The sequence below is a fragment of the Rhinichthys klamathensis genome, unplaced genomic scaffold (genome assembly GCF_029890125.1).
Source record: "Rhinichthys klamathensis goyatoka isolate OS25496 unplaced genomic scaffold, OSU_Roscu_1.1 h1tg000386l_1, whole genome shotgun sequence".
Lineage (NCBI taxonomy): Eukaryota > Metazoa > Chordata > Actinopteri > Cypriniformes > Leuciscidae > Rhinichthys > Rhinichthys klamathensis.
The window spans coordinates 186,162-202,036 of record NW_026606890.1 but is presented as its reverse complement, the minus strand read 5'-3'; the positions used below and the strand labels follow the sequence as shown (position 1 = coordinate 202,036).

The window sequence follows — 15,875 nt, the reverse complement described above, 5'->3', positions numbered from 1 at the left end:
TTAAATACATTTGTTTAGATGGCTACTGTAGGTGTCTGTTTGTTTATTGTAAAACCAAATCATGTCTTCATAAACCACGAGTAGACACACACAAATGTTCTAAAACTTTGCGCGCTCGTGATTATTTAGCTCCGCCCACACAGCACGCCTCCACCCGCTCGGCTTTTTCCGGAAAGACTCGGTACAGCCTATCTTTCTTTTATAAACATAATAAAACTAAAGAAGTATATGTCGCCAAATATTTTTTATTTTCCTTTCGTCTGTACCTCAGCTCAGCTATATGCGTCACGGTCCGTTCAGCGCCGTGTTCGTGATGTACAGCGCTGAAAACCAATCAAATTAGTTACTCGACAAAAGTGCATTATTGTTACTTAGCAACAGCATTCTTTGACAAAAGCTGTCCAATCTGTTACAAGGAATGTTTTTAGTAACCAATAAAAATGTTTTACAATCTACCCGCCACTGTGGCTGGTATACAAGGCAAAGTCACCTGCCACTTTGAAAAAGTACCAGCCATTGGCTGGTGGCTGGTGCTAATTTCCCACCCTGCCTGTTACCCCTCTCCGAACATCGATAAGGACCCATTACATCCTCACCCATTCTCCCCATTAGGCCCCCTACGGGGAATTTGCGGGCAGTGTAACCATCACACCTCTGACAAAAATCCTCCACATTTCTCCTCACAAGCCCCCAGTAAAAACTGGCTGACGTTTTTGAAACCCCAAAGTGTCCAGACCCCACCGTCTCATGGAGAGCCCTGATAACACCCTCACACAGCGACCTCTGCACCAACACCTGCCACCTCCCCTCCCCAGTGGCAGGGTCTTTCCACTCCCTCTCTAACACCCCGTCTCGCAGGCGCAGGTCCTTGAATTTGTCCCATAAGGTTATTGTGGACAGAGAGAGAAGGGCCACTTCCTCACACAGAGGTCGCTGCTGAGTTTGGACCCAATGGATTACTGGCTGTAGGTCCGCATCTTCATCTTGCAGCCGCCTCCAGTCCTCTACTCCTATTGTCCCCACCGTCAAACACGCCGGTGTATCAATCCCAGCCAATCCCCACACCAGCCACTCTGACCGTGAAATTCCCAATTACACCCTGTCCATTAACCTGGCAAAAGTAGGCGGTGCATTGCAGAGCCCGAAGCAGAGCCCCCTGAACTGCAATTGCCCCCTACTAGTACTAAAAGCACTGCCTGGCATTGGTAGCAAGTCGTACCTGCCAATAGCCAGTGCGCAGGTCCAGGGAAGTTAACCATGCAACCCAGTTACCTTCCTGGTGACCTCATTAAGACACCTATAGGCAATGCAAATCTCCATAGAACACTGTTCTCCTGCCCAAACCTCCTGGAGAGGCTCGTGGCTGGCTCTGAAGGGAACTGTGTGGCCACCCCGGGGAAGATGTCGGCTAAGGTGTGGGGTAAGGGAGTGGAGAAAACATGTACATGTGGCAGACTGGCATAAATGCTTGGGTGGGTGCCTATGGAGCTCCACAGGGGTAAGGGCCTGGATGAATTGGTCTCTTGCACCCCATGAACTGACGGGGGCATATGCTTGCCGTGTCAAATTTTCAATATCATTTACCAGGACTATGCCCTCTTGGCTCCCTCCCTCTGTAAGACACATATCCGATTCAAGAGCTTTGCCGTCCTCTGACCAGTTTCCAACATAAACCGATCGTTCAAATTGTGCATGAAAAGCTTCCCAATCAGCTTAACCTGAGAATCAGCTTAACCCCCCCAACTTACATGTCATTGTAAGTTAAATGTCTGTGTAATGGTCTCTCTGGTCTCAGGAAGCATGGCGTCAGTGTTGTCACAGCTGATGGGTCAGTGGATGGATGTTCAAGGACTCCTGATATTTCTGTGTGTGCTGCTGTTGGTGAAACACCTGCGAGATGTTCAATCAAAGAACATGCCGCCAGGACCCTTCCCTCTGCCTATCATTGGAAACCTTATAAATATAGGCTTCAGGGATCCACTGGGTTCCTTTCAGAGGGTAAAGTCTCATATGATGCATACAAATATGTGAAATTATTTTATGTGAATGTATAACATGAAGATCATGTTGATCAGATTGCTGAGCGGTATGGAGATGTGAGCACACTTTATCTGGGAAACCAGCCCTGCATACTGCTCACTGGATACGAGACTTTCAAAGAGGCATTTGTGGAACAGGCGGACATCTTCACAGACCGGCCGCGCTTCCCTGTGAATGACAAGCTCACTAAAGGGAAAGGTACAGATGAAGAAAAAGTTATTTTGCACCTATCTGATTCAAATACTGGCAAAATCTAAAACATTACCAAAAATCATTCTTTTTTTGTAGGTCTATTTATGTCAAGTGGGCACATGTGGCGTCAACAGAGGCGTTTTGCTCTGGCAACACTGAAATACTTTGGTGTGGGGAAGAAAACTCTAGAAAACTTCATCCTGCAGGAGTGTCGCTGTCTCTGTGACTCTGTACAGACTGAACAAGGTCAGTGAGCATCATTTTATTGCCAGACACCATTTTATTCTCTTCACTAGCAAGATTTGCTGTCATTCATTTAAATCTCAAGAATATGTGTAAACAGAATGAATGCACCTTTTTAAAATCTGAAATGTATTATAACCAGGGAATAAAATTCTTGTTCAATGTCATAATCATGTCTTGAACGGCTCTGTGTACATACTATCCTCTAGAGGCCACAATCTGCAAGTGCAAGTGTCTTTTTTTGAAGGTCAAACATCTGGGAAACTCCATCTTTCCTTAATTTTCTCTTTTTATTTAAATATATACCGTGAGATCCAAACGTCTGAGTATAAATAAAATTGTAGTAATCATAAATATGTAATAATCATAAATAATATATAAATAATATGTTAATAATAAACTGGGTATAAATTAAGTAAAAAAAATAATTAAGATTAACTATTGTACAGGTTTAGAGTAAATGTGTGAGCAGAGGTGTGGTATTCAGCATGTGGATGGAAACATTAGTGTTCTCATAAGTTTGGATGCCACTATATATTTGAGAAAGGAAAATATATTTTTTAGGAGATGTTTGTTTGTTTTTCAGGTTTTCTGTTCTTAAATCTAATAACATTGCTCTGTAATTTGGTTGTTGTGTTTCTAGGTTTGCCCTTTGACCCTCAGCATCTTGTGACCAATGCCGTGGCTAATATAATCAGCGGGTTGGTGTTTGGTCACAGGTTTGAGTATGATGATCATCAGTTTCATCTGATGCAGAAGTATGTGGATGACATGTTACAGCTTCCCATCTCAAACTGGGGTCGGGTACGAGTTCACCCTGCTATCACGATGTCATACATGTCGAACTTGGCTTTATTGACAAGTGTTAACAACATCAGTTTCATTCAAGGAATAGTAGTGCTTGTTAAATTGTTGCATTGTTTGAAAATTTTTTGTCCTTTATTTGTCTCTTTACAGTTATATAATCAGTTTCCCACCCTCATGTCGTTGCTGCCAGGAAAACACCAGACGGCATTCGCAGGCTTGTTTAAAATTCAACCCTTCCTGCAGGAGGAATTCAGAAAACACAAGGAGGAGAGAGACCCATCCAACCCCAGAGACTACATTGACTGTTATCTGTATGAAATTGAGAAGGTAGTGTCATCCTAAGATGTCCTGGTATATTTATATTCCTTTAAGAGGTCTTTATTGGGAGTTGGAACATGAGTTATCACCTCCTTTATGAATATTCATGTCTGCCCTAAAGAGTTTGTGTAGTTACAGTATCTTACAGCTTATTGGATCATGCTAACTAGTCAAACCTTAACCACTTGTTGCCAGTTCCAAATTTTGAAATAAGTGCTGGAGCTTAAAGCTGCAGTCCACAGTTTTTCCTCTTTGTCGTCATCTCTGTTCGAAATCTGCAATTGCAGTTATTCGCGGAATTATCAACTTTACGTGAGTTGTACCTCGACACGGCACAGCGCGGATGAATCCAATGTTTTGAGGAGAATGTGCAGCTGTCAATCACCGCGCCGGTGTGGATACTGGCATTCAGAATCACAGATTCTACTTTTTGGAAGTATGACCAACATAATAATTTTCACCCTAAATTGTTGTCTGAACAAGTAAGTAACATCCACGTTTGTTCTGACCAACTAAGGGGGAAAAAGCATTGCAGTAAAACACGCTGATTAAATCTAACGATCGCTTATCATATCACATCAAACCGTGCAAATTATACTTTGTTGTCAAATTGTTAATGTTAACAACATCAGCATTGCGTGACTACTTTTAAAGCCCTTCAGATATTTATCCTTGTTTTCGCATGGGCCGGTTGCAGTCTCTTTTTCCAAACTCTCAGTCCAAAATCTTTTGCATTTTACAACGGGTGAATCTCTAGTTGTCACTGGTGATTGTCGTTCGAACCTTTCTGAATCCGCCATCAAATTAATAAGTTTAATTAAATCAAGTACTGTGAGAAAAGGCTATAAATCTCCACCTCCAGCATCCTCACACGCAATATAACCTACTAGCCGAGACTCTTTCTTTATGTGAACAGATGTGACGTAATGACGCAAAGACATGCTTGAATTTCCTGCGGAAATCCACCAGTACCACTGGAGTTAAAAACATTGTTACAAGCTTACCGTTTTGAATCGAGCTAAGGCAAGCAGATAGTGTTGAACAGACTGGAGCTTTAAATGCCACCAATTTATTTAGAATATGAACCTTTCGAATTGAATTGTGCGCACACAAAGCCAAAGTCCCTTTAAGAAAAAGTCATTTAACTCGGGGCCATATTTGAAACGCCTCTTGGGCATGCAAGTGCAGCTCCTATCTCTTTGAATGCGGAGACATAAAATTCTCCAAAACGACAGAGGGGTCATCCCAATCATGTTGTCAGCTAAGTCACCATCATGGCTCCTCCTTCCGTCGACTCCGTCCTGGGCTGTTGTCCTTGCTGCGCTCTGGGTCTTCAACTTCAACATCCTCATGGATGCTCCCACCATCTACTCCTCCTTGGTTTCTCTGCCTGTCTGTCTGCCTGTTTTTACCAGCCCTTCACCTGCTCCTTTTCACCAGCCCTTCGCCAACTTCACGTCCTCCTCCAAATCCTCTCCCCTCATCTCTCTTGTCACGGCGCGAGGTCGCACCTTCCGAGAGGGTGTGTAATGTCACAGACTTTTAGTTATCTTGTTTTAAGTTTCATTTTCATGGACTCTTAGTTTGTATTTATTAGTTCCTGTTTTCCTTTGATCAGCTTTCCCGCTCACTTATCAGTTGTCATGGTGATTCATTTACACTCTCTCTCTCTCTCTCTCTCTCTCTCTCTCTCTCTCTCTCTCTATATATATATATATATATATATATATACTGTTGATTTACACATACACACACACACACCTACATGTATACACTCACCTAAAGGATTATTAGGAACACCATACTAATACTGTGTTTGACCCCCTTTCGCCTTCAGAACTGCCTTAATTCTACGTGGCATTGATTCAACAAGGTGCTGAAAGCATTCTTTAGAAATGTTGGCCCATATTGATAGGATAGCATCTTGCAGTTGATGGAGATTTGTGGGATGCACATCCAGGGCACGAAGCTCCCGTTCCACCACATCCCAAAGATGCTCTATTGGGTTGAGATCTGGTGACTGTGGGGGCCATTTTAGTACAGTGAACTCATTGTCATGTTCAAGAAACCAATTTGAAATGATTCGAGCTTTGTGACATGGTGCATTATCCTGCTGGAAGTAGTCATCAGAGGATGGGTACATGGTGGCCATAAAGGGATGGACATGGTCAGAAACAATGCTCAGGTAGGCCATGGCATTTAAACGATGCCCAATTGGCACTAAGGGGCGGGGCCTAAAGTGTGCCAAGAAAACATCCCCCACACCATTACACCACCACCACCAGCCTGCACAGTGGTAACAAGGCATGATGGATCCATGTTCTCATTCTGTTTACGCCAAATTCTGACTCTACCATCTGAATGTCTCAACAGAAATTGAGACTCATCAGACCAGGCAACGTTTTTCCAGTCTTCAACTGTCCAATTTTGGTGAGCTCTTGCAAATTGTAGCCTCTTTTTCCTATTTGTAGTGGAGATGAGTGGTACCCGGTGGGGTCTTCTGCTGTTGTAGCCCATCCGCCTCAAGGTTGTGCGTGTTGTGGCTTCACAAATGCTTTGCTGCATACCTCGGTTGTAACTAATGGTTATTTCAGTCAAAGTTGCTCTTCTATCAGCTTGAATCAGTCGGCCCATTCTCCTCTGACCTCTAGCATCAACAAGGCATTTTCGCCTACAGGACTGCCGCATACTGGATGTTTTTCCCTTTTCACACCATTCTTTGTAAACCCTAGAAATGGTTGTGCGTGAAAATCCCAGTAACTGAGCACATTGTGAAATATTTAGACCGGCCCGTCTGGCACCAACAACCATGCCACGCTTAAAATTGCTTAAATCACCTTTCTTTCCCATTCTGACATTCAGTTTGGAGTTCAGGAGATTGTCTTGACCAGGACCACACCCCTAAATGCATTGAAGCAACTGCCATGTGATTGGTTGATTAGATAATTGCATTAATGAGAAATTGAACAGGTGTTCCTAATAATCCTTTAGGTGAATATATATATATATATATATATATATACATATAGTATATGTATTATAGTTTCTGAAAATATATATATATATTGTATATATTTGTAAAGCGCTTTGAGTGCCGAGAAAAGCACTATATAAATGTAATTAATTATTGTTATATTATTATTATATTTTATGCCATATGGGAAGTTTTTTTGTGTTCCATCATTCCCAGTGTAAGGACAATGAGGCAGAGTTCACAGAGGAGAACCTGATGTACTGTGTGGTGGATCTGTTTGGAGCCGGAACAGAGACCACCTCTACTACCCTCAGATGGGCTTTACTCTTCATGGTCAAGTATCCAGACGTGCAAGGTGGGATGTCAGTCAATCAACAAATGTGACTTCCTGTTGCTTCTCCTCAAAAGGTACCTTCAGCATGTTCTTTGTTGACTATTTTCTTTCAGAGAAAGTCCAATCTGAGATCGATCAGGTGATTGGACAGACACGTCAACTACAAATGGATGACCGAACAAATCTGCCGTACACCTACGCTGTGATCCATGAAATTCAGAGGTTTGCGAACATTATCACCTTTACACCTCCCAGAGTGGCCAACAAGGACACAACAGTGGGAGGACAACTCATCCCGAAGGTCATTGCATTTTTATGTTATGTACAATACAGCATTTTGTCAAGTCAGTTATGTGCAACTTAAGAAAATTAAAGGGGTCCTATTATGCATGTTCAACTCTCTTTAGTGTGTAATGTTACTGTTTGAAAAAGGACCAGAGGTGTAAAGTCCAGGTTCAGAAAGTAAAAGTCCTCCTCAGTATTTTTTTCCAATCACCTGGATTTGCTAATTAGCACCGTTTTAGAGCCAGGAGATAGAACTAATTAGTGAAATCAGCTGGCTGAGTTCATGGGTGGAATAAACATATGGCAGGACTTTTACTTTCTGACCCCTGGACTGCAAAGTTCAAAAGCACAAAGTCCCTCCAAAGGGAGTTATTCTCAATATCAGTAAGACTGTTTCAGTGTTTCTGAACTCCCTGAAATGCCTCCAATTTAGTCTTGAGTTTTCTTCCCGGAATGAACACGTCACATTATTCCTCATTTAAATAATTCCTGCCAAAGGCATACGCAAAATAAAGGGGCGGGGCATGGTTGTGTTAGTAGTGTGTTGAAACTCGTGGTTATGGTAAGGGACGGGATATTTCTAGTGGTCAACCGATATATCGGCCTTGGCTGATATTTGGCATTTTTAAAATATCGGCATCGGCCGATAAGTTTTTCTGATTGGCCGATGTGTTGGAAGCGGGACTTTTATTTTGACGGCGCTCCAGACATTTATTTTGATGGGCGGCGCTGGTGTTCTGACCAGCGCCTGAGAAGAAAACGAACACCAGCGCCTGAGAAGAAAACGGCAGCGTCTGATCACCAAGGGGGCTATCCACCAGCCGGAAACTGAAGTCTCCCTGGGGGCCGCGATTGGCTAGCTAGCCTTCACCTGATCTACAGATAAAGCGTTGAAAATTCGGTTCGCGTACCCCGAAGTGATAAAATAAAACAAAATTCTGTATCAAAATGTATAGGCAAGACAAGTAGTTTGTTTAGGCATGGGTTGTATGGAATTACAAACCTGTGCACATATTTTCAAAAGCACATAACTGTAGAATCAATTCTGAATGTGCATGTGAACGCCGTCAGCGTTAATCACAGGTTCACGTTTAAAGTCTGATCATTTCTACGGAGGTGAATCAATCAAAATTAACTTTAGCTGAAAATAACATTATTCATAAACCGCTATAAAGCCAAAACAATCTCTGTATCCTTAAAGGTGACCTATAATTCAAAATTGAATTTACCTTGGTATAGTCAAATAACAAGAGTTCAGTGCATGGACATGACATAGAGTGAATCTCAAACTGGACTGTTTTCGCGTTCTCATTTAATTCACGTTTATGAAAAACACCCCTGAAAAACGGTCGGTTCTCCACACAATAAAGACTGTGACGCAATAGTCGGGATCATTAATATGTACCTCCAAATATTTGCATAATGCCAGCCCTCAATGACAGGCGCAACTGCGCAGCCGAAGCATGGCAGTTGCCAGAGGTGGAAAGAGTAATAAAATATTCTACTCAAGTAAAAGTACTACTACTTAAATTAAATTTTACTTAAGTACAAGTAAAAGTAAAGGTACTGGTCTAAAAATCTACTCAAGTAAAAGTAAAAAGTAGCTCATTTAAAATTTACTGAGTAACTTTTTTAACAGCGGGGGTGGGGTGGGGGACTCTCCCGTGTAGGCTTGTAATGGTATGAGATTTTCACAGTATGATAACGTCTCAGAAAATATCACGGTTTACAGTATTAATCAATTATTAAATAAATAAACTGTATTATTAAATTATGGGTATTATTATCATCAGTTAAAATGACAGTTAAATTAAAGGGTCACTTCAGGATTTAGCATTAAGCTTTGTATCAGTAGAAAACCTGTAGTATTTTCGAATTACATGCACACCTTTTGTTTTAATCTAACTGAATTCATTCCGATTGGTGAATCTGAATGTAGTGTTTACATGAACGCTAAACAAGTGATCGATTGATGTGTGTTTTGACATTGCTAAGAAAATTCCCGCTCCTCTGTGAGGGCCACGTTCTCCCGCGGCCCACACTCGTCCTGCTCGTCCACACTAAACATAATGAATGGCGACTGTAGAACGCAAAAGCCGAATCCCGGACATTTTGGGCGATCTCGAAATCCCGGGCAGACCGTCACGGAGACTCACTAGTAGCCTAGACTTGTTGTTTAACTACTGCGCTCTGTTACCGGTAGGCATGGCCTCCTAGGGCAGCGAAGCAATTGCATTCTGGGAGTTGTTGTCTTTCATCCACATAAGCCAAAAATACATTTTCTGGCTTTTCTCAGTCTAGAAAGCTCCAAATTCAAAAATAATTTCACATTTCTTCAAAATAAATGACCCATTTTACATACACATTCATCTTCCCAGAGGTGAAGTGCCCCTTTAATGAAAACAGGATTTTTTTTTGGTTGAACAAATGCTTTTATTATAACAAACTTGAAACCATTTGTTTGTTTTGTTTATTCAAATTTCAATAAAACATGTCTAATCAATTAAATTTGATAATTAATAATGAATTAGATTAACAACTTATTTTTAACATTAATAATTTATTAAAATGTTTAAGAAAAATATTGTCCTATGAAATTTTATTCAGAAAATTAATGTTTCTTTTTATGATTTAATCCAAATATATTATCAAAAACGGTTGTAATCAAATGTAAATTTAAAATTGTGTCCTTTTATTTTTTGGGGAAGCGCTACGAAAATAGATTTACTAAATTAAACCATGGACAAAAAATATATTCCTTTAAATAATGTTTAAATAAAATGTATTATTATTGTTGTTATTATTATTATTTAGAGAAGTAGGCTACGTTCTATTGTATGCCTATAATAGTAATATATTTCTGTCCTAATTTCTCCTAGTAAAACCAAACTTTTATTTTGACGGGTTGTAGTGAAGACCAAAAAAGTGTAAAAAAAAAAAAAAAAAGTGTTTCAAAATGTATTTGACAATGGTTTATCTCAAATAAAATTATGAAAATGCTCATTAAGCGTTCTCTCAGAGCAGCTCTGGAAATGTTCATGTATTCATATCCTCAAATTGTTTGTGAGACTCTGAATGTCACGCGTACTTGAGTATGTAGTAAACAAAGCGGCGCAGCTCAGCAGAAATAGGGTTATATATTTACATGCAGTATTTGTGCTTAGCTTAAATATTCACAGACCATGTCGCGATTGGATTTATTGCACAGTTCTACTTTCCATGTATTCATCCATCCATTATTTTGCGTGTTTTACGTGACATCTGCGTTAAGTGAATTTCATTTTCATGACTGGATTCCGGGGTTCCCTCTGCATCACGTAAATCGGGACATACCTTTATCTGCAGGAGGGATGGTGTCCTATATCCTCCTTTTGCAGCCACTTTGCGTCCACATTTCTTGCAAATTGGATATCTATCCTCGAGGACAACCACGCTTTTTTTCTACAAAGTATTTTCATACTGGCCATAATTCGCTTGGCGCTTCGGTTTCAGCTTCAGCTGGTTCTGCGTCACCTTTTTTGCGCGTTTGTTCTCCCGCCCTTCAATCAATGCAGTAGTTTCCGGAGTGTGTTTTTTCTTTTTTTTTCTTGTATTATTATTTTTTACTCAGTAACGGATATTATTTCAAATGTAGCGAAGTACAATACTTCAAAGAAAACGTACTTAAGTAAAAGTAAAAGTACAGATTTTAAAAACTACTTAAAAAAGTAGAAGTACACAAAAAAACTACTCAATTACGTAACGCGAGTAAATGTAATTCGTTACTTTCCACCTCTGGCAGTTGCTCAGTGTGGATGTACACATGAACACAAAAGTATTTTTTAGTTCCTTCATCTGAGCCTCTGAAGAAACAATGGGTTAATTTTATTTTCTCTGGAAATTTCCAAACATTTCACCGACTGTTTCCTCAACTTGGGCCAATACAGAGCTGGCCTCGGATCGAGCTACCAAGCAACACTTTCTGATGTGTAATTGTTCAAGTTCAGACAGGTAATCTTTCTCTCAAAATCGTTCAATACTGTTTATGCATCAGTAAGTCAAGCCAGTGACTAAAATATCAGCTTCACATCGTTTCTTTTAGTAGGATGAAAATAATCGTATTTAAATTGTGAACAAATTATATACAGAAAGCGATCAGAGAACAATCTTTCCACACAGCGCGAGTTTATCTGGACACTTGCCAAACTCGTTATGAAATCAATGACGCACGTTACTGCACAACGAAGCTCTTACTGTATTTACATCATCGTGTTTGCATTGGTGAAAGCAGAGAGAGTGCAGAAACTGCTTTGCAATGATAAGATCTTCATTCTCGCGATCAACACACTGTCATCTGCTCAATGCTCATCACGGCAACATTTTATGTGATGGGAATAGATCTAAATACTTTAAAAACATCTCACGATTCGTTAATCTCGATAGCTGTTATAGTAAAAACGTATAATAGCAGTAGTAAAAGTATTCGGGAGAGAGTTTCACATGTAATGCGTTGCTATTTCATATGCAAGCATGTCAGCCAATCACAGCAGTGGCCGCGGTTCCACTGAATCCCACAGCAGACACGCCCCTTCAAACAGAGTGTTCAAATCAGAGGCTAAAAGCAGGCTAGGAAAAATGCCATTTATTTCTAAATTATGATTATTTTTTATCTAAAAAACATACTAACATTATAAGGGTAACCCAGGAAACATTATAAAATAAAATAAAAAAAACATTCTAGGGCACCTTTAAATTATATGTTTATCTCTGTAAAGCTGCTTTGAAACAATCCATTGTTAAAAGCGCTATATAAATGAAGATGACTTGACTTGACCTGCTGTTAGCATTCCATTGACTCCCATTCATTTTGGCGTCACTTTGACAGCGAATAACTAAGGCGTTTAAAGACTCCATTTGTCCATTATTTATTTCTAAAGAAACATGACAATGTATAAAAGGCTCCATTACCTTGTATCTTACGTTATGGCCCCGTAGAAGCAGTTTTTGTAAAAATAGGCTAACGATTGCTTCATAACACGCGACTCTCTGTCGCACAGTAGAGAAATTACCGTATAGACAGGAGGAGAAGCTCATCTCAATCAGGGGGACGTGGAGGTATAAAGTCAAGGGAGAAGCCCATAGAGAGTCATAAAGTTGCTCCTGCTCATGGACAGCTCCTACTCACGCTCTCCGGCTCTGCAAGATTCGGAAGGGAATGATTCAGATTCCTCTTGGCACAGCTACTAGAAGACGTACAGGTTGCTCACGTCACATCTACGTCGTCAAGCTCAGTTTGAGCCTGCGCAGTCGCTCGGCCATCAGGAAGTGAGTGCTTCTAATTGACTTCAATTTTCTCCGTTGAAGTCTATGGGGTCACTGTGCCCATTTCTTTTACTGTTTATGCTGATCACACGGCGCTCACTCACATTCTCAGTCTTCATTAGTTTACGATCTCTGTCAGTCATATCTAATACTTTGTTAGACAGAACTGGTAAACAAAGAATGTAAATGGTATGCGAAAAAGTAAAGCGTTGCTTTTATATTATTTGTAACAGAAAAGGCAAACAATCAGGCTAAAATACTTGATCATTTACCGTCAACATTCAGCAAATGCGCATCTACATCATTTAAACAAATCTCTGAATATCTAATAAACATTTAATTTCACAAACCTTGCCGATTTAATCGAATCCAGCAGTGATATCTTGTGAAGTGTGCATTTGTAGCCTGCATAAACGTGTTACTGAGAGTGAATGGTAAGTCTGTGCGAAGTGGGTGAATGCGAACAGAAGATCAGCTTCACAGGAGACGTGATCGAAAAACTTTAAATCCTTAATTTTAAAATATGCTATCCAGTTGCCCACTGTGTCATATTAATATCGGTTTCACTGTGTGCTGTATGTAAAATTACCATTACCTTATCTTTATGTGAAAAAATATGATTACCAGAGCGCACGAAATTACCAGATTACTGAGTGCCCTGTTACTGTGTTTACTTCCTTTTTATTTACATATTCATATATTTTTAAACAATTAATTTATTTGTAAAAAATACTGTAATAGGATTGCAGATTCAAGAAGTTACCATCTAAAGTATAAGCATGTTTATTTTAAGGATTTGTTTTCGAATTTATTTCGAATTTATTAAATATTGATTAAAATTATATATATATACACTCACCGGCCACTTTATTAGGTACCCCATGCTAGTAACGGGTTGGACCCCCTTTTGCCTTCAGAACTGCCTCAATTCTTCGTGGCATAGATTCAACAAGGTGCTGGAAGCATTCCTCAGGGAGTTTGGTCCATATTGGCATGATGGCATCACACAGTTGCCGCAGATTTGTCGGCTGCACATCCATGATGCGAATCTCCCGTTCCACCACATCCCAAAGATGCTCTATTGGGTTGAGATCTGGTGACTGTGGAGGCCATTTTAGTACAGTGAACTCATTGTCATGTTCAAGAAACCAATTTGAAATGATTAGAGCTTTGTGACATGGTGGAAGTAGCCATCAGAGGATGGGTACATGGTGGCCATAAAGGGATGGACATGGTCAGAAACAATGCTCAGGTAGGCCGTGGCATTTAAACGATGCCCAATTGGCACTAAGGGGCCTAAAGTGTGCCAGGAAAACATCCCCCACACCATTACACCACCACCACCAGCCTGCACAGTGGTAACAAGGCATGATGGTTCCATGTTCTCATTCTGTTTACGCCAAATTCTGACTCTAACATCTGAATGTCTCAACAGAAATCGAGACTCATCAGACCAGGCAACATTTTTCCAGTCTTCAACTGTTCAATTTTGGTGAGCTCTTGCAAATTGTAGCCTCTTTTTCCTATTTGTAGTGGAGATGAGTGGTACCCCGTGGAGTCTTCTGCTGTTGTAGCCCATCCGCCTCAAGGTTGTGCGTGTTGTGGCTTCACAAATGCTTTGCTGCATACCTCGGTTGTAACGAGTGGTTATTTCAGTCACTGTTGCCCTTCTATCAGCTCGAACCAGTCTGGCCATTCTCCTCTGACCTCTGGCATCAACAAGGCATTTCCGCCCACAGAACTGCCGCTCACTGGATGTTTTTTCTTTTTCGGACCATTCTCTGTAAACCCTAGAGATGGTTGTGCGTGAAAATCCCAGTAGATTAGCAGTTTCTGAAATACTCAGACCAGCCCTTCTGGCACCAACAATCATGCCACGTTCAAAGTCACTCAAATCAACTTTCTTCCCCATACTGATGCTCGGTTTGAACTGCAGGAGATTGTCTTGACCATGTCTACATGCCTAAATGCACTGAGCTGCCGCCATGTGATTGGCTGCTTAGAAATTAAGTGTTAACGAGCAGTTGGACAGGTGTACCTAATAAAGTGGCCGGTGAGTGTATATATTAAAAAAATATATAGCGTCTTTATATCAGCCATCGGCCAGCCTGCTCTCTAAGATGTCGGCATCGGCCATCAAAAAAACAATATCAGTCGACCAAACACATTCGAAGCGCTTGACCAAGACCAATCACACAACACACTGCTCCAGCTGACCAATCAGAGCACATTGTGCTTTTCAGAAGGAGGGGCCTCAGAGGCAGGAACTAAACAGAGCGTTACTGACAGACTGGGAAGAGAGGAACTGCAACAATGGAGAATATGAGAAAAATTAAAAAATTCAAGCATGAAAGAGTAGAGTACAAAATCAAGACTTTGTAAAAGGGGATACTATGGCGTCTCTAATGATTCTGTAACTCACTCAACTCTATATCTGTGATTATTACAGGGTGTGATGGTGCTGCCGTTGCTAAAGTCAATCCTACGGGATGAGAATGAGTACAGCACTCCATATAAATTCAACCCTGCGCACTTTCTGGACGAAAATGGCATGTTTTTGAAAAAAGACACTTTCATCCCTTTTTCAATAGGTAAGTTATGTCCATACAGCTCTATCATCATGTTTACTCAGATTATGAGTGTATTTGCTGATCCAGACCATGATTTCCAGGTAAGAGGATGTGTCCAGGTGAGCAGCTCGCTCGTATGGAGCTCTTCCTCTTCTTCACGTCTCTGATGCAGCGTTTTACCTTCCTGCCTCTGGAGGGACAAACGCTGAGTCTGAAAGGATCTATAAGCGTCTCGTCTGGTCCTGAACCCTTCCAGATATGTGCAGTGCCTCGAAAGTGTAGATTTTAATCATTCAAAAATCAGCTTATTTAGAGCAGTTCTGTTCCTGAATCATGTTCAAGCACCAGTGTTCATTACATAGGTTCTGTGCGTCAAAATGCAGAGACAACAAACTTGATACGAAAGTTCAGTACTCAGACCTGCCCGACTCTACTGTTCAAAATGTTTTTAAATGTTTTTGAAGAAGTCTCTTCCTCTTACCAAGGCTGCATTTATTTGATCAAATACAGTAAAAGCAGTAATATTATGAACTATTATTACAATTTAAAATAACTGTTTTGTATTTAAATGTATTTTAAAATGTCATTTATTAATGCAAAGCTGAATTTTCAGCATCATTACTCCAGTCTTCAGTGTCACATGGTCCTTCAGAAATCATTCTAATATGCTGATTTGCTGCTCAAGAAACATTTACTATTATTATCAATGATGAAAACAGTTGTTCTGCTTCATATTTTTTTAATATTTTTTTGTTTAGTTTTCAGGATTCTTTGATTAATAGAATGTTCAAAATAACAGCATTTATTTGAA

The 15,875-nt window shown here is 40.4% G+C and overlaps 1 protein-coding gene across 1 annotated transcript; it reads left to right on the top strand.

Annotated features, from left to right (window-relative positions):
- The first annotated feature begins 1,795 nt into the window (after positions 1–1,795).
- Positions 1,796–15,501, top strand: LOC130069827 (cytochrome P450 2J4-like). The gene is made up of 9 exons (XM_056233962.1): positions 1,796–1,998; positions 2,076–2,238; positions 2,329–2,478; positions 3,119–3,279; positions 3,433–3,609; positions 6,791–6,929; positions 7,022–7,209; positions 14,944–15,085; positions 15,166–15,501. Exons 1-9 carry the CDS (start codon positions 1,801–1,803, stop codon positions 15,351–15,353), a joined length of 1,506 nt encoding a protein of 501 aa, XP_056089937.1. The 5' UTR covers positions 1,796–1,800; the 3' UTR covers positions 15,354–15,501.
- The last annotated feature ends 374 nt before the right edge of the window (positions 15,502–15,875 follow it).

What these genes read in the sequence shown, in the direction of transcription:
- LOC130069827 (XM_056233962.1), top strand. Translation starts at nt 1,801, where the DNA reads ATGGCGTCAGTGTTGTCACAGCTGATGGGTCAGTGGATGGATGTTCAA. An exon ending in CCATCTCAAACTGGGGTCGG is followed by an intron (nt 3,280 to 3,432) that starts GTACGAGTTCAC and finishes GTCTCTTTACAG; the next exon opens with TTATATAATCAGTTTCCCAC. An exon ending in GAGGACAACTCATCCCGAAG is followed by an intron (nt 7,210 to 14,943) that starts GTCATTGCATTT and finishes TGATTATTACAG; the next exon opens with GGTGTGATGGTGCTGCCGTT.